The sequence below is a fragment of the Zootoca vivipara genome, chromosome 4 (genome assembly GCF_965207765.1).
Source record: "Zootoca vivipara chromosome 4, rZooViv2.hap1.1, whole genome shotgun sequence".
Classification (NCBI taxonomy): domain Eukaryota; kingdom Metazoa; phylum Chordata; class Lepidosauria; order Squamata; family Lacertidae; genus Zootoca; species Zootoca vivipara.
In genome coordinates, this window is record NC_142587.1 from 66,725,818 (window position 1) to 66,750,599 (window position 24,782).

Below are 24,782 nucleotides of genomic sequence, written 5' to 3' on the forward strand. Positions count from 1 at the left end.
AAGAATAAAGTATGTGCAACAAGACCTGCTGGCAAACACTCCACGGCCCCAGCTGGCTTTCCTTCAAAAGGCATTAAGAGAGCATTTTCCATCCCCAGCCAAGGGCTCTGTGATGAGTATTTCATAAGAGGCAAATTCTCTGCCATGTGCCACTCAGGAATGTGGCTGTCTTGAAGCAGCAACCATGAGGCTTATCACATTGCCAAAAAGCCTTTCCACAAGGTAAATTAATGAGCTGTTGCACAAACCAAAGTACTTTGGGCTGCTCTGTAATGAAGCTTAACTCTTTTTCTTAAATGCCTTTCTCTAGACAAAAATAACTGGATAACCTTTAATAATAATAATAATAATAATAATAATAATAATAATAATAATATGCTAGAGATATAATGCTGTGGTGGCCTCACAATTTTCCATCCCCATACTGGTCCCCTCACAATTTTTATTTTAAAAATGAGTGGGTTTCTGCTGTTGCTAGCAGGGGCGTAGCCAGGATGAAAATTAGGGGGGCAAGGGGTGGGGCCAAGGGGCGGGGGAGGGGCCACAGTGGGGCAAGGAAAGCTCCCTTCTCCCTTGCCAGCTTTCCCTCCACCCGCCCCGGCGATCGTGGAGGGGGAGGAGGGGGCGCCAGGATCATCCCGAAATCGGGCTGCTCCGACTCCCTCCTCCCCCTCCGCAATCGGCAGGGGCGAGGGGGCGCCAGGATCAGCCCGAAATCAGGCTGCTCCAATCCTCTCCTCCCCCTCTGCGATCGCCGGGGCGGGTGGAGGGAAAGCCCCAGAGCCGTGCAAAGCGGTTGCCTGGCTTTCCCTCCGCCTGCCCCACAGCCAGCCGGCTAGAAGGGATGTCTCCCTTCTCCCTTGCTGGCTGTGGGGCGGGCGGAGGGAAAGCCAGCCAAACGCTTTGCGTGGCTCTGGGGCTTTCCCTCCACCCGCCCCACAGCCAGCCAGGGAGAAGGGAGACGGCACCGGGCGGGCAGCAGGGCAGGCTGGCCAGCGGCCCTGCTTCTAGGGGGGGGTAACTGCCCCCTCCTGCCCCCCTGCCTACGCCCATGGTTGCTATGAGGGTTGGCCTGCTTTTTCCCCTTTGTTTTATTTATTGTGGGGTGTTTAGTCTTTTGTTGGGGGAGGGGTAATCTTTACCAGATTTTCCCATAACGGTTTCTTAGCTTCCCAAAGGTAACTGCCTATAAATGTAGGCCTATTTAGACAAAGACATGCTTCTGGGACAAAATCCAAATCAAGACTCCTTTGACCACATGACCAGAAATATTGGTCAGCAAGTCTGGAAACTGGTAAAGGAATCACCAAGCTGAAAATGCAGCCACTCTTAATTTTGCATAGGGATCTGCATAAAGTCATAAGCAGTGTGACTTTTGCACTACTTTTGACCTTTGCGAGTTTCCTACACGATCAGAGAGATAGGGCAGGGCTCTGCACATTTAATAGCTCTGCAGAAGGGTAAATTTTCAGCAGGTGTTCCTCTACAGAACTGTTGAAGGTGCTGAACCCTATGTCTCAGTGCGTTCATGCAGAATACCCGGAAAGGTCAAAAGCGGTGCAAAAGTCATGCTTTCCTTTTCACCTGGTGGCTCTCTTCAAAGGCAGGATGTGTCCATGGAGGACTGGTCCTTGTTACACTCTCTGATTATGTACTTTGCCCCTTAGCAGTTCTGCTCCGTCAAACAAACAAAACTGGAAGCAGCTTTGTTTGATTACGGCAAAGCTAACTTCAGCATTTTCCAACAGCTAACGGCAAGTCATCATGCGAGCGTGGCAGTTTTGGTTTCCACCAGACAATCTGGGGGAGAATTCAATACATAAGCACTCTGATTCTGGGCTCCTTATTGCATTATGCTACACTGGAGGGACGCAGGTGGCGCTGTGGGTTAAACCACAGAGCCTAGGGCTTGCTGATCAGAAGGTCGGCGGTTCGAATCCCTGTGTCGGGGTGAGCTCCCGTTGCTTGGTCCCAGCTCCTGCCAACCTAGCAGTTCGAAAGCACGTCAAAGTGCAAGTAGATAAATAGGGACCGCTACAGCGGGAAGGTAAACGGTGTTTCCGTGTGCTGCTCTGGTTCGCCAGAAGCGGCTTTGTCATGCTGGCCACATGACCTGGAAGCTATACGCCGGCTCCCTCGGCCAATAATGCGAGATGAGCACGCAACCCCAGACTTGGTCACGACTGGACCTAATGGTCAGGGGTCCCTTTACCTTTACCTTTACCCTGGAGTACTCTATGGTGGGAATTATTTGAGATGGTTGTTCTTCCATCTCAGACAATTCCCACTATAGAGTACTCCAGTGTAGCATAATGCAACAAGGAGCCCAGAATCAGAGTGCTTATCTATTCTATTCTCCCCCAAACACCTCCATCCCTTGCTCAAAAAGCCTGACCAGTATGCTCTCTAACTTGGATGTACCTGCTTTTATTAAGGAATCTTACAAAGGATTCTTTACAGCAGGGTTTCCAAAACATGGGTCTCCAGCTGTTTTTGGACTACAATTCCCATCATCCCTGACCACTGATCCTGCTACCTAGGGATGATAGGAGTTGTAGTCCAAAAACAGCTGGAGAGCCAAGTTTCTGAAACACTGCCTTACCAAAATGAAGTTCTACTTAGAATCAAAGGTAGAGTAATTTCCCAGGCTGAAAGACAAGAAGGTGAAGTAGCACCTTTTAGATGAAAGCAACAGTAATAAACCTTGGCAATGAACTACGACATCAGGGATCACTGCTGTGGGCCACAGGCAGGCTTGTGCTCACAGAAGCCACCCCTGGATCCCACAGGGTCCTGTCCCACTGGCACCACTGCCCCCCTTCTCCCTCTGCTGAAATCACACTTGAAAGAAGCCTTCCTTAGACAACAGAAGGCATTCCCTACCAAGTCTAATAGTCGCATGAAGTGCAAGGGGTGGGGGGTGGGGAGGTTAACACTTGGGATGGAGAGTGTTATGGAATGGGTGTGGTGCCCATGACGTTTCCTCTGGCCTGCAAATGCACCCACCAGGTCAAAAAGGTCAGCTACTCCTGAATTAGATAGCACACAACTTTGCAATCTATACAACAAACTTCTTTCTAATGTGAATTCATCTGTTTATTGTTATCTGCATTTATAAGATGTTGGGAGAAAAGTTGTACATTTCCTGTAATTGCTTTGCACAACAGAAAGAAATAATCAAAATAATTTTATTACAATTGAACAATTAACAGAATAATTCCATTGTATTCAGTCATGGTGCACATACACATATAAAGTTAGAAATTTCACAATTAGAAACAAAACACCGAGTAAACTGTAGGAACAGATGTAGCCCCAAATTTTACGTACAGAAATAAAGTGAGGTATACTGGCTTTACAATACCCAGGAGTTTTGAAATAGAAAACGCAAGGTACAATGAACCAAGTCGACTTGGAACAGTCAACATTCTGGAGAGGGGAAAAAAATGAAATCTATACTTTTTCAGGAAAAGAATCAAAGGCAATTAAAGAAAGACATCAGACAAAAAAAGTGTGTAGCTCACAGAAAGTCAGATATCAGGTACTTATAGGAAATAAATAGTCATAATAAATACTTGACATCCTAATAGACCTTTTCAGATATTCTTCTATTACTTTTCTTTGTAGCAAAAAGTATTAGCTGCAGATTGCTTATGGACCATAAGGATATATTTCATGGGCTACACTGTGAAAATCAAACAAAAATCTCTCATATTTTCTGTTAAATTTTAACCTGATAGAACACAAATTCTTACAGAGTCTTTCTCATATCAGCATTGCATAGTAGAAGCAAATAGACTCCAAAACCAGACAGCACATTTGCTAACCATGCATTGGGTTCTTAAAGTAGTGTTTCTCAACCTTTTTTGGGCCACAGCACACTTGTTCCGTGAAAAAAATCACGAGGCACACCACCATTAAAAAAGTTTAAAAATTTAACTCTGTGCCGCCCTATATTGACTATAATTATGACTGTAAGAAACACTTGCCAATTGCTGTGTTGGTTGCAATCTCCTGTAATAAGGCTTCACAAGCCGTCCGGTGGGTGAGTGTTGTACATTGGCGGCCGCCAGGCACGTGACAATGCAAATCGCCCTTCTCGTTGCCGCACGTCGCGGCACACCAGCCAGCGTCTCGCGGCACACTAGTGTGCCGCGGAACAGTGGTTGAGAAACGCTGTCTTAAAGAGAGAGATTCTGCACACAAATATGCTTTCCCTTTAGCTGGCTCATAGCTTTTTCCCACCTGATCTGCCTGTCTGCTTCAAAATCAAAATGTTTCTAGCTGTTTCTCTGTTCCACCCCTGCAACTTGGATGGTTGTCACATTTCCAAGACTGCAAAGGAGTTCCAGGACATTAAAGACCATTTGAGCACTTTTGTTAAGTGTCCGATCACCCATTGCTTTGGTCAGCCAAAACCATAGTGATAAGCATATTCATGCTAATTGAGACAACCAAACTCTCACCACCACCCTTGTATATTTCTGGCTGCAGGAATGCATCAAGTTGCCCCAAGTACTAGGGCTTACTGTGCTAGGCACTGGACAAAGTATAATATTTATTCTGATTCATTAAAACAACATTTTATGCAGTCCATAACAATTCACAACATAATATGGCCCATAACAATTCCAAATGCAATAATTTACAGAAGCCTACACAATAAATTAACAGAAGAATAAATAACCATTAAAAAAATCCAATCCCTTTATATCACAAGGTCTCATCTGCACAACCACTAAATTGCACAATAAAATCCCAGCCTAAAGTTGGTAAGAATTGAAATAAGATTGACATACTTGGCCTTATTTTTGTGCCTTTGATACCTTTGCTCTTAAATGTATTCTGCATGACTCTAATGGCAAATGATAAATACTACAAACCACATGAGTGGTCCTAGTTCTGCAAACTTCCTCTGAAAAGCTGTTGGCGACCCACAGTAAGATTCAGGTGGGTTTTAATCATATACCCTCCCCATCTCCACAAGAGAGCCAATTCACAAAGCTGTGTTGTGGAAATCTGCACTTGTGCCATTGTGGTACAAGCAACCATGCATGTGCAAATCAGCCTTAAATGTTCTTTCTGAAAAGGAGTGGAGGACAGACTATGCTCAAGGGACACTTATTAAGCCAGAGGAATCAAATAGATTAGGTCCTTCATAAACCAGAAAACAGCCTCCTGTTTTATGTCTAGTTGCTATGCTTCTGATCACCAAGAGGACTTGTTTTATTATACACCAAGCTCAAATGAAAAGGACAGCAAATGAAATTCACAGTAACTGTTCGAGTTATATAACCCCCTTTCTCAAGAAAACAGACACAGACCAAGTACAGATTTCCATGTAGCAACTCATCTTCATGCAATGAGGCATGATATTTAGCATGCCAGGTCTAACTTTAATCCAATTAAAGCCAACTTGCTCAGGGACTGCATTTGCCCACAACATCAAACCATAGTTTAAAGTAAATGGTAGCTTTAAATGTATGCAAGGACTTTGTTCCTTCCCTGCTGCTGTCTGGGAGAGGAAACAAGGCAGAGTCTGGCTTGTTTTCCCAGGTTCACACTGACACCAGATTCTGCTTTGCTTCCTCTGCTGTGCAACACAGAAGTGGAGGAGGATCAGATTGCTCATGTATATTAAAATCAACACTGCATGTGAACCAGGACAGAGCGTACCACCTCTCACCAAACACTGAGGAAGCAACCAAATGAAATATTGATCGTGCAAAACAAGACATCACAAAAATCACCATGTGGTGACTTTATCATGTGAAAAAGTTTAATGAGGCCCCACACTGAGAGTCTTCTAGCATTAACATATGGTGTTCTGACAGAGTTCAACTGGTCATATCAAAGATATCAAAATATACCTCTTATATTTTCATTTGCTCTGAATTATACTTTTGCTCTGAAACTTCCATGGTAGGACTGAAAACAAACTCAAATAAATACCAAGTAAATAGAACAAACTCACCATCTTAATACAGGCAGCTATCAAACCCAACTGCATACATGTCTGTTTCAACTCCACATCAAAGTATCCACATACCTGATCAAGAACCAGAGGTCATTATCAAATCTTTTCTCAGCAACTACCTCTGTCTACACAAATAGGAAATTCCAGGCAGTTTCAGTCACACCACTGTGATTCCTTCACAGGTCACTTCATTTTTACTGAAAGGTGAGCTTATATAGTCACATGTTCCAAACAAATCAGTGTTTGACTCTTCCAACCACTGATTCACTTCTTGAATGGTATAAACAAGTTCAGGTGTGGAGTTGTCTATTCAAAGGGAACCTGTGTGAACTTGTCTCTCACCCTGAGACTTGCAACAAGTATGTCCCCTCCATATGGTAATGGGACCTCATTAGGAATAGACCTCAAAATCTTAAGCACTTGTCCCTGACCATCAATTATTTTCTCTTTACTGGTGACAAAACCATCAAATACCTTCAAAGTCCTGCTGTGCAAATGCTTCAGTTTCAAAAGGAAATCCCTCATGCCAGTTTTCGTTGCTACACTGTTTGCTCAGCAACCACATTTTGTTATATCAAACTATTATGTACAAATAAATATAAGCTGAGATGAAGAAAGAAAGAAAACACAACCACATGTCCACCTTAAATCACTACTATTAAGCCCAGTGATTCCAAGTAGGTTCATAAAATGAACAGAAACTCGGGCTCTGTATATACCTGTGAAAGCCCTTTAGAAAGGCAGGAAAATAATGCCTTCATTTCCTGTTCAAACTAATTCACACAGGTTGAAATGGTTCCTAGCATGAGGAATGGACATAAAAGAAAACTCAAGCCACCAGATTTGAAACCTGGATTTTTGGGGGACATCATTTGCAATCATTGAAAGCCTGAGATCTGAAGCTGAAATTCCTTTCAGCAAATCTGCTTTTCCCTGAAGGTCCATTAAAATTATATAATAACAGCAGATAGATCTAACCCTAAAGGGAAGAACTTCCAAACAGGAAGTTATCAAAGTCAACACAAATGTTTTTACCCATCAAGTACAAAATTCAAAAAGAGACACTAATCACATATTCATATGTGAAACTTAAAATAAATTAAGCTGCTACATGTTAGATATTGGGTTACGAAAGCAGCAGATGTAGCAGCACCAGCAAACTTTTGAGTCAAATATTGGAGGGGCAACATTGACCCACCTAAGGCTCATAGAAACCCTATATATATTGCATACTGTCTTGGAGACAAACAAGAAAATAAGCAAACTTCTGCCAACATAAAAGTAGTTTTGATCTTAGTCATCCGCCACCAAACTGCACACACATTATATAGGAATGCAAAACTCATATGGATTCTGTAGGAAATGTCCATGAGTGCTCACATGTCCCGCCCCCCAACTTCTTATGACCAAACTTCACTTTAAAAATTTTAACACCAAAAGAGGGTTACTTTCAGAGAGTGTAAGAGCAAAGATTACCCATCTTCACCTTCTGATCTGGGTTCATCTTCTGACTGGAAGGAGGCCAGGGCAATGAAGCAATTCATGCAAAGATGTAACAAACTCCCCTAATGGTAGAAAAATTGCTCCAACTCTGCATAGGGGAGTATTTGAAATATTCTGCTACAGCTGGTGCAAAACTCACAGCAGAATTAACTTCCCTCAGAAGGTGGCTAATTGGGGAAGGCAAGGTCAGACTTGCTGAGAGATGCACAATTATATCTTCTTTCATCACCCACCAGATTGTGGTACACAATCTGGGAAACATTTCCTACAAAATCCACAAACTTATTACATTCCTGTTGTACTTCATACCACCATAGATATTCCAATTGCTACAAAATAAATATCATTGTATTTTAAAATACAATAGTTTTAATTTACCAAATTTACCAAATTTTCTTAATATATTAAATTAAGAGTTCAAGTAAAAGAAAGAAAGAGGTTTAAAAGATTCATTTATACCTTACAATAAACTCTTAAAAACTCATACACGGTACTATATTTACATAAAGATCACTCTTAGCAATTGAGACGCTGTTTGTGCTTTGTATTTTAGTGACTGAGGTAGTTTAATATACAGTACAGCTGAAAGGAAGAAAGCAGAGCACATGCCTGACTGTTGTCGCCAAGAACAAAATCTTTTGGCTAGTCTGGTAAATGTGTACTTAAGAGTTCAATAATTATCTTTAGAGTTGGGCTCCTGGGTTTCATAACATGCAGGATGCACAAACTCAGCAAGTCTAGAGAGAGGCTCCTGCTAATGATTTACAGATGTTGGAGTGTCCAGCCGGCATCACATTCTGTAATTCAGCAGATGTAGGCAGAGCAGCCATACATGCAGCACAGGGACGAAGGAAGCCATGCTGTTGAGGACTGTGCAGTCCAATCAACACGTAGCCTTGTGCCTTGGCATTGTGTGAAACAGCAAAACTGATAGGTGGAGAGAGAGCTTGAAAGAAAGTTCTTGATATGACTGGACACCGTTCCCACATTAAAACTTCTCCTGTTGTCAGGATTCGTCGTCTTCTAGGAGAAGGTCATTCAATGCAATTACGGTAGCTGCGAAGTCAACTAGCTCCACAAAATCTGATGTAATTATGTTAACGCCCATGACGCCTGGTTTCTGCAGCTTCACCCAGTCCAGAATCGAAGGGAGATTCCTAAAGGGAAAAGAAAGGAAAATGTAACATGATCCTTCGTCATGTGCATGAGGCACATTGCATCCTGTATATAATCAACATGCTGGCACTGCGTGCTGGATTTTACAAATACAGCGTTCTCCCAAACTGCATTGTCTTGAACCCAGAGTTCTGTGAGTGGAGCTCAACTCACAGGGTGCACTCAGGACTCACCCCCCTTCCTCCTGCAGCTCACTATGCCCCCATCTGCTATGGAGTTGGGGATGGGGGCTCCCCAGACCAGGGGTGTGAAAGGGGTTTTGGCAAAAAATGTCCTTTCTGTACTTCTATTAATGTCATAGCTGCCAAGTTTTCCCTTTTCTCGTGAGGAAGCCTATTCAGCATAAGGGAAAATCCCTTTAAAAAAGGGATAACTTGGCAGCTATGATTAATGTAAGCCTCCTTTGGATCTAAGCCCTGTTTCATGAATGGAGGAACTTTTCATGAGTGGAAGGCTTTGGATTCAAACCATTATGCCAATAAGGAACTGTCTCTTTGAGAAACAGGGGTGGCAGCAACTCACCCAACATGAGATACAGCAGAAGCTCATAGGTGAAGTTATCAGTGGAGCAAGCCACATCTGATAATCTCTCACCTATTAAAAGCAAAATTCTGATTGGCTCAGGAACAACACAACAAGGTGTGTGAGAAGGAAATAAACAAGCAAATGTTTTGCAGCTTGTTGGAGCTATCCTTGTATCTGGTTTAGAGGCTGCAGCTAGTGCAGAATGAAACTGGCAGCGTACTTAGTTGCATGTATTATACCAGCATTGATCTGTACTGCTGCCTATTTATTACCAAGCTAAATGTCAATTACTTGAACTTAAGGCTCTAAACAACTTGGAACCAGGTACCTAGCACACCATCTACTCTTGTACGGACCAAGCCAATCTTTAAGATCTTTTGAAGAGCCCTGGGGGTCATCCATGATTAGCAGGATGTCACTTGGTGACAATACAGAAACAGATGAAATCATCTGGCATCTAAAATGCCCCCCACCTTGGGTAATTTGTGAGGCAAAGCGAGTACAGTATTGACCTTTAAGCACTTCTTAAAACCTTATGTTTACCCAACCTATCCTAGACTCTGACTATTCATTTTTATTTTGTTGTTTTGTACCCTGCTTGGCTTTGTTTGTGATGTACAATTAGGTTGTGTTTCCTTGTGTTTAAGAAATGTTACTGAAAGTTGCTGTATTTTTGTTTTTTGTTTTTTATCTAAACTGCTTAGAGGTTATCTATCTATCTAATCTATATATGCAAAAGAGAGGAACAACGTTGTGCAACATTTTTAGATTCTACCTAAGATACTAGGGTGAATGTATCAGTGTCGGAGCGCAGGATTCCTTTTCAAGGTCTAAAGGAAACCTCTGTAAATCACAGTGGCCTTGTTCTGGCACTCAAAATATATGCAATGAATATTGCACGGAGGTGGCAGGCATATGTTCACACATTCTTAGGGAGCCCCCATGTGTATGCTAAGCAGTTTTTAACCCAAGCTTCCCTTAAAAATTAATATTGCTGTATGTTATGCTTTCAAAACTCTATCTGAATGAAACAAAAAACTACATTTTGGCAGTAGACAGCATGCCATGACAAATTTCTCAGGAAAGCTGCAAGTTTAAAAGTTGAGATCATCTGATACAGTTAGTAAGTCTTTATAAATGTAATGTGGAAGTTAATTTTTTTTGTTTGAATTGTTTATAACATATGATGTATTGGTTTTAATAGTGGAAGGTATTGTACTGAGAGGAAATTCCATATTAAAACTGTGTTAATAAAATCTTTATGTATTACCAGGTTTTGCAGTAATTTCATTCCCGCTCTTTTCACTAGAAGCCTCCTTCCATGCTAACAAAAGACTACCTGGGCCATAAAGTACACATTTGGCTTGCATTTATAGTCACTTTTAAAACCAGAAATTTTCAGCAATGGCTTAGTTGCATTGCTGGATTAAACCCTGTGGAGGCCCCTAGGCAGTAGAAATCTTGGCTCTCCCCCATCACATGTGCTCTAGTGGGCTAGCATTTAACTAATAAAGCTTGATTGTACTTTTCCTTCAAGATCAAATCAATATTATTTTGGTCCGTTGTCGCAGGACCCCAAAAGGGCACGGGGCCCATAGGCCTACCCTGCCTATCCGGTAATCTAGCACTGCTTAGCTGGGTGGCAATGAGGAATTACAGAAGGAAAAGCTAAGCAAAAAGTGTTAGTCACTGTGTTAGACAGGACAATGTGTTAGTCCTGTCAATGGAATGAAGCTACTTGATTTCAATGACCCATAATATTTGGTTGAACAAATACCATGCAATTTATACTGGGTATTTGTATCATTTCTGAATTGGCATGGTGGTGGTAATCCAGTCTTTTTACATTTTTGCTATTAAACATTTGAGTAAGGGGACTAAATGCACAAAAGTTCTTAATCAAATACATTTGTTCCTGAGAAGGGGGGAAAGCACTTTAGCACCATCTAGTGTCTTATTATTGCAGAGACAACTACTTTGGGGAAGTGGCATTGACAAGTTGCAGATATGAGCTTCTACTTGTTGAGAATTCATTCTGATTTGCTTGTACAGTATGTAGCTCATGTGGAGGTTAGACTATATTCAGTCTTTATTAACCATTCATCCTGATTTGTTTGTGGGGTATTCAAACATCTTCCTGTTCATCATTCATCCCACACTTTTCAATGCTTTCTCATCACCCTATCAACTGCAAAAGCCCACCCCCTTTTAAAGTGGATTATACTAAGGTGATAGAATGATTTAAATCATTTTAACTGCACAAACCTAAATCTCCTGTAAGTGCTTGGGTCCCTCTCACAAAGTAGTGACAGTCTGAAGGCAATGTATAAGAACTGTGACAGAGATGAAGATACATCAGTGACATCCTAACCCCATGTATGATTTTACTGTTAAAATTATGCATTTTCCATTTGCAGCCAGTACAGTATTGCTAGTTGCTACACTAGCACACCATGCCACTGTAGCTTTAATAGATTGATAGCTGTGTTGAATTAAAAGTTCATTTCATTTCAATGAATGCAGTGCTTTCTCGTTTCATTCAGAGAGCATTCTGAAAGTAATTAAAGCATTACATGGCTATTTTAAATTTGATTGGTTAACCAAGAAATGAAATGAAAGCCATCACTACTTCTTAATGTTAAATGCATGGATATGAGGATGTGATATGATAGGATATGGATATGAGGAGAAATGGGCTCAATTACTTACTGTGGTCTGTAGGTGGCAGAGTTTGCAACAGTATCGGCTACCGTTTCTAATCACATCAACAGAAATAAGTAAGCCTACTAATTTCAGTAAAATGGAATAAAGTTTTGAGCACAGAATTGGAACTCACGGCATCATCTCTCTCTCTCTCTGTGTGTGTGTGTGTGTGTGTGTGTGTGTGCATGCGTGCAATGGATTTTTGCCTTCTTAGTGAAAACATTTGATCTGATTCAAACTCCGAGCAAAATGGCTGCAGTTTAATTAAACTTTGCCATCCTTTGAAATTTGCACTGCTCTGAATTTTGCAAAAGCATGCAACATGAGCCTATCTGAGGAGAAATTCCACTAAAATGCTGATGAACTGCCACAAAGACTTTTTAAAAAATTGCAAGCTGATGTGGAAATGCAGTAAACTGAATTTAAAACTGGGGGGGGGGGAATGAAAAACAGAAAAAATATGAAATTTACAGATTCACCCAAACCTTCTTCCAGGTAAGTGTGAACAGGATTGCACCCTGAGTAAATTAATAAGTGGAGTCAATTTATTCTTTCTATCATCTATCTTCTGTTGGCTGGAGGTTTGGGAGAGGACTCTTGATTATTTTTATATGCATTTCAAGTAAGAAGGACAAGGCTACCATGTCTACTTAAAAGTAAGTCTTCTTGAATTCAGTGAGGCTTACTCCTAGGTACCTGGGTTTAGGACTGCAAGCACAGGTCAACAAGTTTTCCAAAGGAAGCTAAAACAGGCACTTACTTGTGAACAAGTGTGTTTTTCAGGCCACGGATGAGATTCCGTGCAATGGTTTTGACCCTTGGCGTAAGAATAGCTTGAGAAACATGGAAAGTTCCGTGTTTTGCCCGTTCCCCACGAGTAGTGTCCAAGAACTGCAGCAGTTTATGTACATTGGTCGTATTTGCCCATGGTGCTGGGATTTTATTCCCTGGCCACAGAAAGGGATATTGTTCATAGAGACAATGATGGTAGAAAATGAGAACCTGAGAAATTGAGAAAGAACATATCAGAAGCCTTTTTCCCCACACAAGCTTTTCTTTCACTTACATTCAGCGCTAAAAAATAATTTCACACAAAATGTTGCTTTTTATACACTGGGTAAGCAGGATAACACCATTATTGGTGTCAATATTTGCCACAAATAGGGCTTACACAGAGGTTAAAAGCAGGAGCTGGGGAGTTCAAGACTCACTTCAGCCGGTAGTTCACAAGGTGACCATAAGAATGCAACTATTGCTCAGTCTGCTTTTTGGATTTCATCTTTGGGCTGTGAGGAGGTGAGGATACTTCCCTTGGGTGATTGTGGATGGTCTTACTCCTAGGTGAGAGACTGGTGTGTGTGTGTGTGTGTGTGTGTGTGTGTGTCACCTTGGCTTCTAAGTGAGAGATGAAATGCTGGCTGCATCTGTGTTAAGTGCATGAATGCAGCTAACCAATGTATATCCAGTGTGACTGCTGATTTTTCATAGTGTTTTGATTGGTATGCTATATTTACTGTAGTCTTCTTTTGTATTACTATTCCGTTCACTACTTTGGGCCAAAAAGCAGCTAATATGTATACTGTAACATAACATGCAGAAAGAAGAGGATTTGCAATGACTTCTTGTTGTTGTTGCCATAATTATATGTGGCACAACACTAAGTACATTTGCTTAGAAACAAGTCCCTACAAATTCCATGTGACATACTTTATCAGGTGTGTTTTAGGACTTCACCTTTAGTGGCACTACATCCCCTGCTATACTCATAGAAGCCACCAGGAGGAGCTCCTTTAGCACTGACTGCTGTGCTGTCAGCCTGATCGGTTACCAAGAAAAAAGGGAACTGAAAATCAAGTGGAAGAGAGCAAGACAGTTTCAGGGGGTTGGTGCGCTGACCTTCTGGAAGGGGTGGTGGTAGGTACAGGTGACCATGTCTGCAGCAATCCACAGGACCAACAGAACATGATAAGTTGAGAAGGGCAAGCAGAAGCAGGGCTGTCACCACAACTAATAAATGAAAAGCCACAGTAGCTCAGGAGAAGAGAAAGCATGGAGTAACTGCACCAGGCACTTGTCCATAGGAAAGGCAGTGACCAAGGAAAGCACAAGAGCCCTGCTGTACTAGAACACATGTCCATCTAGCCCTCCCCTTCTCACAATGGTCAACCAGATGCCTATGGGAAGCCCTAACAGCATTTTCGCCACCTGTGATTTCTAGCAATTGGAATACAGGTGTGTAATGCCTGTGATAGTGGAGTATAATATAGCCATATCCAGCCTTTATGAGATGTGGATTTCAGACTGGAATCACACAGCCCACAGGAGCAGAGCAGGGTGGGGACTGGTCACTCGGATAGTGGGGTACTCAGATCATGATGGGCAGGGGGTGTGGAAGGTGATGAGATACCAGGTGCTTCAGAGCAGGAATGGGGAGTCTGTGGCCCTCCAGGTGGACACTGTGGACTCCAAATCCCAACATTCCTGCCTAATAACTATGCTGGCTGTGGCTGAAGGGAGCTGAAGTCCAACCACCGGCTTCCAAGCCCTACTTTAAAGAACAGCATTTCAGTTGCCATACCATGAGATAGGTTTCAGTTTCATCCAGGCCCCCCAGCAGTCTTTTAAAGGGGTGAGGGCCCAATAAGGAACAGACGCTATGAAAGATCGCAGCCCAGAAGTAATCCTAACAGTATTGAACACACACAGTTAATGAGTGTTATAGACAGGAATCAAACTGGGGCTTGCCTTACTGGCCAAGCAGAGTTCTGTTCACAAAGGGACAAGGTATTATGCTATGCTTCTGAAATGCAGGATGAATTCAGGGGGAAATCTCTTGCTTCTCTCTCCAGCTCAGAGCAAGAAAGGTCCACTGGCTTGCCCAGCATGCCATGCTTGCCTCCCCATTCCAGCTTCAAGCAAGACACTTTCAATTCTAAGAGTTCTTTGAATTATAGAAATTTGTTGCCAAATGAGAAACACTTTCCTACCTGCTGTTGCTTTTCCCAGAGGTTTTGTAATGTGACGTTTTCCACACACTCCTTTGGGCAGAGTCTCGATCCAAAAACCTCTTGGATCCTACTGATCAGGTATGCATGGTGGTTGTTATCCATAGCGTAGAAATGGTTGAAATCCAGGAAGATCACTTCCTTAGGGTGGTGTTCTAGGAAGGTGTTGATCTCCATCAGCCCATCCCATACTTTGATTCCGAACAAGCCATGTATGAAGTAGATTTCTTGTCCTGCTTCACCTGGTTTGGAAGATACACGGAGGTCAAAGTAGCGGATTCCACCTTCAAGCTGCTCCTTGAATGTTAGGTTTTGTGTCACTGACCATTTCTTCATTACCTTCCTCACCAAAGAGATTTTAGCCAACCGCTTGATCGCTGTGGCTTGATCTGGTCCCACAGGAGATTTCTCATCAACCCAGTAGCTGAAGGAATCATGTGACCCTACAGAGAAGAAAGACAATATAATTTTAGTCCTACAACCTGGGGGTTTGCCAAGTGCCCTTTGCTAGAGCAGATTCTGAAAAACTGGATTCCAATCTTGTGTTGCTCATTTTTAACACTGGGAAAATCACTTAGGGCCATTTGTTAACACTTCTAAATCACTATACACAGCTGTAAATGGGGTTATAAGACCAGACGGAGCTGCAGCTAGGATGAGTTTGGTTCAACAGAAATGGAATACCATGAGCCAGGCTCACCTCCGATTAGGGTTGTTGGGGGGAAACGCAGTTGCAGTCACTGACATGGCATCTCTCTCTCCACATGTTATTCAATTCAAAAGATTTATATTCTGCCTTTTTATACCAAAATGCTTAAGGCAGTTAATTAAAATCAAAACAGTAACAGCCACTAATATGCAGCGTTACAAAAACATAGAAATGTTACTAACAATTCATTAAAAAAAACAAAACACCATCATAAAGGACAGCTACATGTATCCTCAGTGGAGGAATTTTACAGCCTGAATTGGCCCTTAGTTGTGGTGTTTGTTTTTGTAGTTGCATTCTGGAAGCTGGGATTTGGAGAAACAGAAGCTCCAATGTTAGATGTTTTCCACCTCTGTCTCCCCACCCAATATTTGGTGATGAGAAAATGTCATCCATGGGTCATCAAAAGAAAGCCTTTGTCAATCTGCTGTCCTCTAGTTGCTTGGGACTACAACTCTCATCAGCCTCAGCCAGGACAGCTAAGGGCACCAGGTTGGTGAAGGCTGCCTAAGGAGATAAGCAGGTGACCAGACTCCTGTGTAGAGTCTTGGAAGAACCATGCACACAAAGGAGAAAAACAGATATTTTCAGCTTCAATGTCAGGATTCACACACACCTTTACCACCAATTCAGCATTTACCAACTCAGAATTTAACAAAACCTTGAACTTCATGTTTCACTACCAAGACACTTTTCTGTAAAAGTTACTGATATCCCCAGCTGGGACCTTGTCTAATGAGAAATGGTCATACAGAAATGTTAGAAGCTGACAAGCAATAAACCCATTGTTCAAATGTCATTTTTTGTAACTACAAAAGTGTGTTCAGGAATGCAGTTAATGGGTTAATTCTCCACGAGTCAGCAGAGACTACTTATTCCCCACAATGCAACTGCAGGCATCTTGCTACTCTCTTATCTGTGTTACTTGGTAAGTAACTTTGTATATTAAGGAGCTCAGGTTACAGCATACTGTGTGGGTCCTGGTGGGAGATTGCAGGAATTGTTGATGGCTCTCTGCTGGAACTGTGGATTCGAGTGAAGACTTTTTCAAGAGACTGAGGAAGGATTTGGAAAACTGCCAGACTTTAGAACTCGAGAGAATTCCATCAGTTGCAGGACTTTGAAAGCAACTGAACTAAAGACCTGGCTGTGGACTTTAACACAGCAAGCACTTTGAAGCAGAGAGCCCTCCCTAGCAGAGAGAAGACTACTTATAACATGAGTGCCGCAACCCCATAGTCGCCTTTGACTGGACTTAACCATCTAGGGGTCCTTTACCTTTACCTTTACCTTAGTGTGTGTATGTATAGTAGAAGTATAGTGGTGTATAGTATAGTGGTGTATAGTATAGTGGTGTATAGGACCCAGGTGGCGCTGTGGGTTAAACCACAGAGTGTAGGGCTTGCTGATCAGGAGGTCGGCGGTTCGAATCCCTGCAACGGGGTGAGCTCCCGTTGCTCGGTCCCAGCTCCTGCCCACCTAGCAGTTCGAAAGTACATCAAAGTGCAAGTAGATAAATAGGGACCGCTCCGGCGGGAAGCTAAACAGCATTTCTATGCGCTGCTCTGGTTCGCCAGAAGCAGCTTTGTCATGCTGGCCACATGACCCGGAAGCTGTCTGTGGACAAACGCCAGCTCCCTCGGCCTATAGAGCGAGATGAGCGCCGCAACCTGAGTCGGACACGACTGGACCTGATGGTCAGGGGCCCCTTTACCTTTGTGGTGTATCTGAAGAAGTGTGCATGCACACGAAAGTTCATACCAATAACAAACTTAGTTGGTCTCTAAGGTGCTACTGGAAGGAATTTTTTTATTTTGTTTCAACTATGGCAGACCAACATGGCTACCTACCTGTAACTAGATGTATGTATAATAGTTTGTGTTCGTGTTGACCTAGTAAAGACAACTCTGCTAAGCAGCTGTTTTCTGGGGTGAGCTTAATTGCTTGACTGAACTTCCACAGTGTATACACCCAACACACCCAATAAGGTGCTCCAGATAAAGCCATTCATTCCTATGATGATTTATCCACTGACACTGTAGCCTACCCTAGCCTAGGAAGGCGACAGCCTATGTCTGCTATGCAATTGTGTTAGGTGAGAGAAATGCTTCCTAGATGTTTTCAGATCAAAGGCTTTAACTGCACATTCCATGTGCTAATATTGGACTAGTCTTACACTGGACAGTCTTCCAGCAACAGGCACCTGCAAACAAGTCAGAGATAGGGAGTGGCAAGCAGTCAGTTTACCATTAGCTTTTCACTCTGGATTACCTAGGCTACTTCATTGAATACTGATCTTCTCCTCCTCTTCTTCTTTGGCGATCACTTGTAGCCGAATAAGATTGTCTTCCATAAAAACGATTTTAAGAATGGGTCCATAAGTGACTGTGGAGGCCAATTCTGGATCCACGCGTCCTTCCACAGTGGGGACATTGGTTTCCAGGCAGGAGTTGATCACGGTGTGGATTTGCCAAGCGTGCCTTCCTCTTAGCACATTTCTCCTTTGCGTCCTGAGTTTCTTCAAAGCCCATGACACCTTTGGTAAAGGCTGTTCTCCAACTGGAGTGCTCACAGGCCAGTGTTTCCCACTGGTCAGTGTTTATACTACATTTTTAAACATTTGCCTTGAGACTTTAAACCTCTTTTGTTGACCACAGCATTACGCTTTCCATTTTTAAGTTTGGAATATAGTAGTTGCTTTGGAAGATGATCATCAGGCATCCGCACAACATGACCAGTCCAACGAAGTTGATGTTGAAGAATCATTGCTTCAACACTGGTAATCTTTGCTTCTTCCAATACACTGATATTAGTTCGCCTGTCTTCCCAAGTGATGTGCAAAAATTTTTGGAGACACCGTTGATGGAATCTTTCGAGGAATTGGGAGATGGCGTTTATAAGTGGTCCATGTTTCACAAGCATATAGTAAGGTTGGTAGTACAATAGCTTTGTAAACAAGCACTTTGGTTTCCCTGCGAATATCCTGGTCCTCAAACACTCTGCACTTCAATCGGGAGAAAGCCGCACTCGCAGAGCTCAGGCGATGCTGGAACACTGATACATAATGTATCACCACTGTCTTGTTATCTTAATAAATATCTTCTTCTTAAAGGTAGATCATATGCTAAACACTAAAGAGCACATGCTGGTATGATGACACTTCTACGCTGCTTCAGCATGTCATGGAAAGGCATAAATCATAGCTTACTGTGCATGTGCAAAACTGTACTCACTTTGCTCCTCCTGGCTCACAGAAGGATGAAAGGAAACATTATCTGTAGCCAGAGTTTGTTCTTGGAACATATTCATTGTAACTAACATATTTTATTTTTAATTTCACCAGTTGTTTCCTTTAAAAATCAAATCAAAACACCAAACAGTAAAGTTTACAAAAAGGTTCCTTTTGCAAGGAGTTATCAGACACATGCCATTTGCTGGGGGAGGAGGGGGTTGGAATCCACCTAATGTGTGCTTGCATGCAGACTCTTCAAAAACATGTCTCCTGCCATGCCCAGTTTGAGCTGCAAATGAGATGAAGGTCTTAAATGGATTACCTTGTTAGTGGCATTGAATCCACCTGGATGCCCATACTGTGTACAAATCAAAACATCAATGTGCCACATTCTGAGAATGCCAGCAACAATCAGCATCATGAAGGATTTACGCTCCTTACTTCTTTGTTTAGGACGTTTTTAGTTTTACTTTACAAATTTGTTAAAAATTGGTTCTTTTGCTTTACACATGGCATTCTTGTTCAAAGCACTTCACATATTTGATCTTCAGAGACCGAACAACAGAAGAAAAATAAATGTTGAAGAGGTAAGAGCTTCTTTCGCCTGAAGCCAGAGCAGATAAACAAAGAAGAATTTCTTCCTCTGTGACTGAATATAAATGAAAGTGAGCTTGCACAAAAGCATGTAAAAGGAAAGATGCCAGCTAATGAGAGTTACTCATACTCTGATCATCCAGGAGGAACTAAACTACATCTCAAAAGCAGAACAAATCCAGCTCCCACACAATTCAAGGAAGTGCTCAAGAGCTTTTCAACATGCACTTATCTGGGAGCAAGTCCCATTACATAAGACCATAAGAAGAACCTGCTAGATCAGGCCAGTGGCCCACCTCGACCAGCACCCTGTTGTTACAGTGGCCAATCAGATGCCTGTGTGAAGCCTCCAAGCAGGAGCAACAGTACTTTGCCCATCTTCAAGTCCCTGTAACTGCAATTCAGAAATATTGCCTCTGACAGTGGAATATAACTATCATGGCTAGTATCCAGCCAAATACTCAGATGTGAATAAACATGCACTGGATTGCACTGGAAAGTCTAGAAAGCCGGGTGTAAGGGGGTGGGCTTACAGGGAACAGCCACCCCTCATCAAATCCAGCTCTTCAAATGGCTCTGACAACAGCAGAGGGACAGGTGACAGGAAGGAGTAAGTGAGCGGAGCGGGGCCGGGCTTAGGCAGCATCCCAGAGCACTACCTGCAGCCTGTGATACCAGCAAAGAAGGAGGGGCCAGCAGAGAGTTTTAGCGGGGAAACAACAGAGGGGCGTCCTTTCAAATTCACCCCGGAACTAAGGCGATCAGCGGTTCGTAAACGCAGGGGGCGGAGATTTGGGGTCCCCAAACTACTCTGCTGGGGGAGGAGCCAAAAAGCGTCATTGGGAGAATCTGATAGTACTGAGTAGACATGTTTTCATGAAGCTCTTACACTGTAAATAACTTTCACAATAAAAGTATTAAAGACAAGATGGTTTGGAGTGTCGTTGCTCAAGGGTAGCCAGCAACCCTCCCTGATACCACCAGTGCACATATGCCCTTGGAATGCAACATAGCAGGGGCAAACAACTTTTCCACAACCTATTTGCATGTTTCAAGCCACAAAATTAGCATATGAGCATATCATACCCATATTAAGCTTTCCTCCAGCCCTCTTATTTTTTTAATCATAGAAGGTAACTGCAGGTGCATAATTTCCTAATTAATCTTCTTGTTTAGTAAGTACCACAACAACCATTCTAACAGTGTGGTGGTAAAAGTACTTGTGAAAGGGTTCAATGTAAATTTAGCTTCATAGCCACCCCATGCTCTTCAAGGCTATGAATGCACACAGATATTCCCCACCCATCCACACATAGAGCTTGATAGCAATATACATGTGTTCAGATTCTTCTCAATATACAGTCATACCTTGGTTTAAGTACGCTTCGGTTTGAGTACTTCCAGGTTAAGTACTCTGTGGACCCATCTGGAATGGATTAATCCACTTTCCATTACTTTCAATGGGAAAGTTCGTTTCAGGTTAAGTACACTTCAGGTTAAGTACAGACTTCCGGAACCAATTGTGTACTTAAACCGAGGTGCCACTGTATACTGGTCTCCATGGAAAAGTTATTATTCCAATGAAAACCAATAAATGTTACTCAAAAAGAAAGAAAATTAATGTTGCCATTTCTCCCTTGCAAGAATTTCAGAATGATAATGGAATGAAGCTGTATTAGCTAGCAAACAGAGAACAGAATTAAGTACAAAGATTTGCGGGTCTGTCATGACTATAAGTACCTCCAGTGTGAAGTGAGGCTAATCCCTTATATGTATATTGGTTTTTCCATCTGTAATCTACCTAATTCGTTGCACTGGAAGAAGCTAATATTCACAATCCACAAAAGCATTTTAGAGCCAGCTGATTCCAGCAAATCATGCACACCATCAGTCAAATGGTTGTATTAAAAAATCTAAGAAAGATTTGCAAAATGCCCTCTCCCAGTTTTCCAGAAAATACCGGTAAGCTTTTCTTTTTCTTTTTAAAAAGGACTAAGCCGTGAAGGTACAGAATGTTGAAGTCCTGCCATTTGAAAAAGTACGTATCATAAGGGAAAATGTATGTTAAAACACACATATTGAAAAGAAAAAAAGAAAACTGATTTTTCTGCCATATATTTGAGAAGAAAGTGAAAAGGTTGGGCTAGTTGGGCCAGTTGAGTCAGAGAGAGGGAGAGAGGAACAGGGGAGAGTGATTGACTTTGCTTAATTTAACCTGTCATGCCCTTTGGATAATCCCTTTAGCCTTCCTAACATTCTTGCAATTAGCCCAGCCAATTCCAAACCAATCACTTGCCCATTCTAGCACCCCTTGCTATGTGGCCACAATGTTGAATAACACCAGCAAATATATATACAGAATATTTGTAAATTATTTCTACCATTATTTCTAAAGGAGTTACAGCAGCCTCATTTGAACTTGCTGTAGAGTGTATGGGTTATTCTAAACACATCTGTCCAGGAAGCGGAAAAGGAACTACACATCAAGGAGCAGACAAGTCTATCTGTGTGGGCCCTATGTTCGGGATGGAAAACTGGTATGCCTCCATATGTTGTTGGATTCCACAAACCTTCAGTCCTGGCAAGCATGGTCTATGATTGGGAAATACATCAACATCTAGAAGGCCACAGTTCTCCATTCTTGTCCTATGCAGGAAAACAATGATTCCCAATCTTGGGTCTCCAGCTGGTTTTGGACTACAATTCCCATCATCCCTGACCACTGGTCCTGCTAGCTAGGGATTATGGGAGTTGTAGTCCAAAAACAGCCGGAGACCAAAGTTTGGGAAACCCTGCAGTAAAAGGATAAATATTATTTTGGTCCCAGAAATCTGTGGTTACTACCCTTTGTAGTATTTCCAAACAACACCATATATTTTCAGAATAGCATGTGCTTTAAAAAAGGGGGGGGAAGACTACAGTATATGAAAATATGTTGCATTTTGTTCTCAAACAGTAGATAAAGGTAAAGATACACCACCATTATTCTTCATCAAATGCCCCCTCAGGTCAATTGTGGAAAAGTGCTGTTTTTTGTTTTGTTTCCTGACTGCCAGTTTGGCACTGCACTAGCATGGAAGCAAAGCTGACCTAGTTGGAAATGCACCCAGTAAAACCTCACGAGGCTTGAGAATTCAGATCATTAACAAGCCGATTAGTATCTTAAAACCAGCCTTTAAAATACAAGCTAACTGAACTGCTCATTTCGCTTTGGTTGTTAGAAGGCTTAGGGCTGGAGGAAACATTGTGTTGACAAATTAAGCTAAATGACCTGTCTTGACAAGCACACCAATTCATAGAGTTCTCTTCAGTTCTGTAGCAAAGAGGCCATCAAGAGCTTACTTCTTAGGGCCAACTTAAATGTTCTGCACAGTTGGGTTGGGTTTCTTTTTTACAGCAGACTCAGTGGCTGCATTTGAGACTGGGAGAATGATGGGGCAGAGGCTGCTTAACCATTTCCCTTCTTCTTGCTATTTTTTCCACTTTAAAAATGCAGTTTCTAGGGAGATTTTTCTCTCACACTTCAAAGCATTCGAATGCTTAGGGGGTTCTGCTGAGTATTTTTAGACCATGTTCTCATAGCCACATAAGGGCATAGTAGCCGTGGGATACATACTCAGCTTCACTCCTAGCCCCTACCCAGGGCATGCTGAGTCAATAACATGCACTCACTGCCATTTCCTGAATCCTGTTTGCAGCACCCCCATCACTAACCCACATTAAGAAACGTTTGCAGACATAGTTCAGCAGCAGAGATCAGCATGATGTGACAATGCACAGAAGATAGCAACATGGGATTCTGCTGAGCATTCACACATGCTCTCTTTCTAAGAGGCAATTTTTACACTGAATTGGATCTTTTGAGATAGATGCTCAGTGGTTTCAAAACACTTATTCAAATTCAGCCCAGGGTCATTTGCTGTTTGAAATCAGCAGGTCTAATGCATAAAACCATTTTTTAAAAATAAAAATAAAATAAAAGATCACCATTATCTTTCTGGGATAAAAGTGAAAATGCCATACACAGCAAAAGTAGCAAATACACAATACTAGGAAACTAACAATATTCTGGATATTGAATTTTGTTGCTTTTCCAGGGGGATATTATTTCAAGATGATGATGATAATGATGGTGATGATTTTTACAGTGGTTCATCCACCTCCATCTCCTTCCTCAGAGATATGTTCTCGTATCTGCTTTTAGAGGTGTGATGTAATGTTGACTTTTGTGCACTTACTTCTTTCCCATATAGAAATCGAAGCAGAAGTTGTAGGCTATTGATAAATGTTATCATACGTATGAATTTGGCATACTAGAGCTGAAGGCTAATCTGACAGCAAAGTCAGTATCCGCTCCTTTAGGGATAAATCTAGAATTCCCTGCAGCAGGCAATTATAGACTGACTTGCTCACTGCACCACACTCTTTGGAAGCCCAATTAACCAGCATCGAGCTTTTAAGTATAATGTTTGTTCTATTCAAACTGTCTTAATCATGCTGCTGTAAATTGGAGATTAAATAAAGCAGATTTTTGTGTGTGTAGTGGTGTTGCCTTCTCTAGATTTGCATCCCTGCATTTTCATGCTGACATGACCTCCAAGAAAACAGATGGTTAAGCTTAGCTGCTTTGCCCTTCAATGAATCTCTTCATCAGCCTATTCCAGACTGGTCCCCATGCCATAGGAGTAGAAAGCTGTTCCCCTCTTAGCCAAGCTTTTAAAGGGAAGGATTTGTCTTTATGCTTCCTACATTTTTCCTGGGCTGTGTGTATTTTCATACTACAGAAAATGATTTTGCTGTGGGTCAGGGTCCAAGATTCAAAGTTAAACCATGAAGTATTTTACAGTCATTATCTGTTACGAACATGAGTTTGTCCAAACTGCGGGAGGCAGTGCAAGACAGGAGTGCCTGGCGTGCTCTGGTCCATGGGGTCACGAAGAGTCGGACACGACTAAACGACTAAACAACAACAACAATCTGTAATCTTCTGTGAGTTCAGTTCCACATTGTGCAAGCACATTGCAAGGTTATTACTTTCCATGAGTATATATTACTCGAGTAAATGAAATGACAATTGCAACAGCATTCTAAGCCCTGCCCCAAAAGTGACGTAGGGTGGCATGGAATCTTCAAATGATCTCACTGTATTGCAGGAACTTTATTTTGTTGAATCAAGGGAGGAAAAATGTGGAATAGAAAATGCTGATGGCAGAATTGCAGCATATGTCAGAGAAGTCAGAGGTCGCCTCTTGTGCAATGTTAAATAATGTTTCCATTTAACCAAGTTTTGTTCGAATTTCAATGCTTAACATGGAATGCCTTCTGTCTTTTACTTGATGATCATCAAGGTGCAAAGGT

At 42.1% G+C, this 24,782-nt stretch overlaps 1 protein-coding gene across 1 annotated transcript in view; it reads right to left on the minus strand.

Annotated features, from left to right (window-relative positions):
* Positions 1-5,761: 5,761 nt before the first annotated feature.
* Positions 5,762-24,782, minus strand: part of PLCXD2 (phosphatidylinositol specific phospholipase C X domain containing 2) — a 34,655-nt gene continuing 15,634 nt past the window's right edge. The window contains exons 2-4 of the mRNA XM_035116497.3: positions 14,872-15,332; positions 12,645-12,886; positions 5,762-8,637 (exon numbers count right to left, since the gene is read on the minus strand). Of these exons, the coding sequence (XP_034972388.3) occupies positions 8,487-8,637; positions 12,645-12,886; positions 14,872-15,332 (854 nt within the window). The 3' untranslated portion in view covers positions 5,762-8,486. The remainder of the gene's footprint in view (positions 8,638-12,644; positions 12,887-14,871; positions 15,333-24,782) is intronic.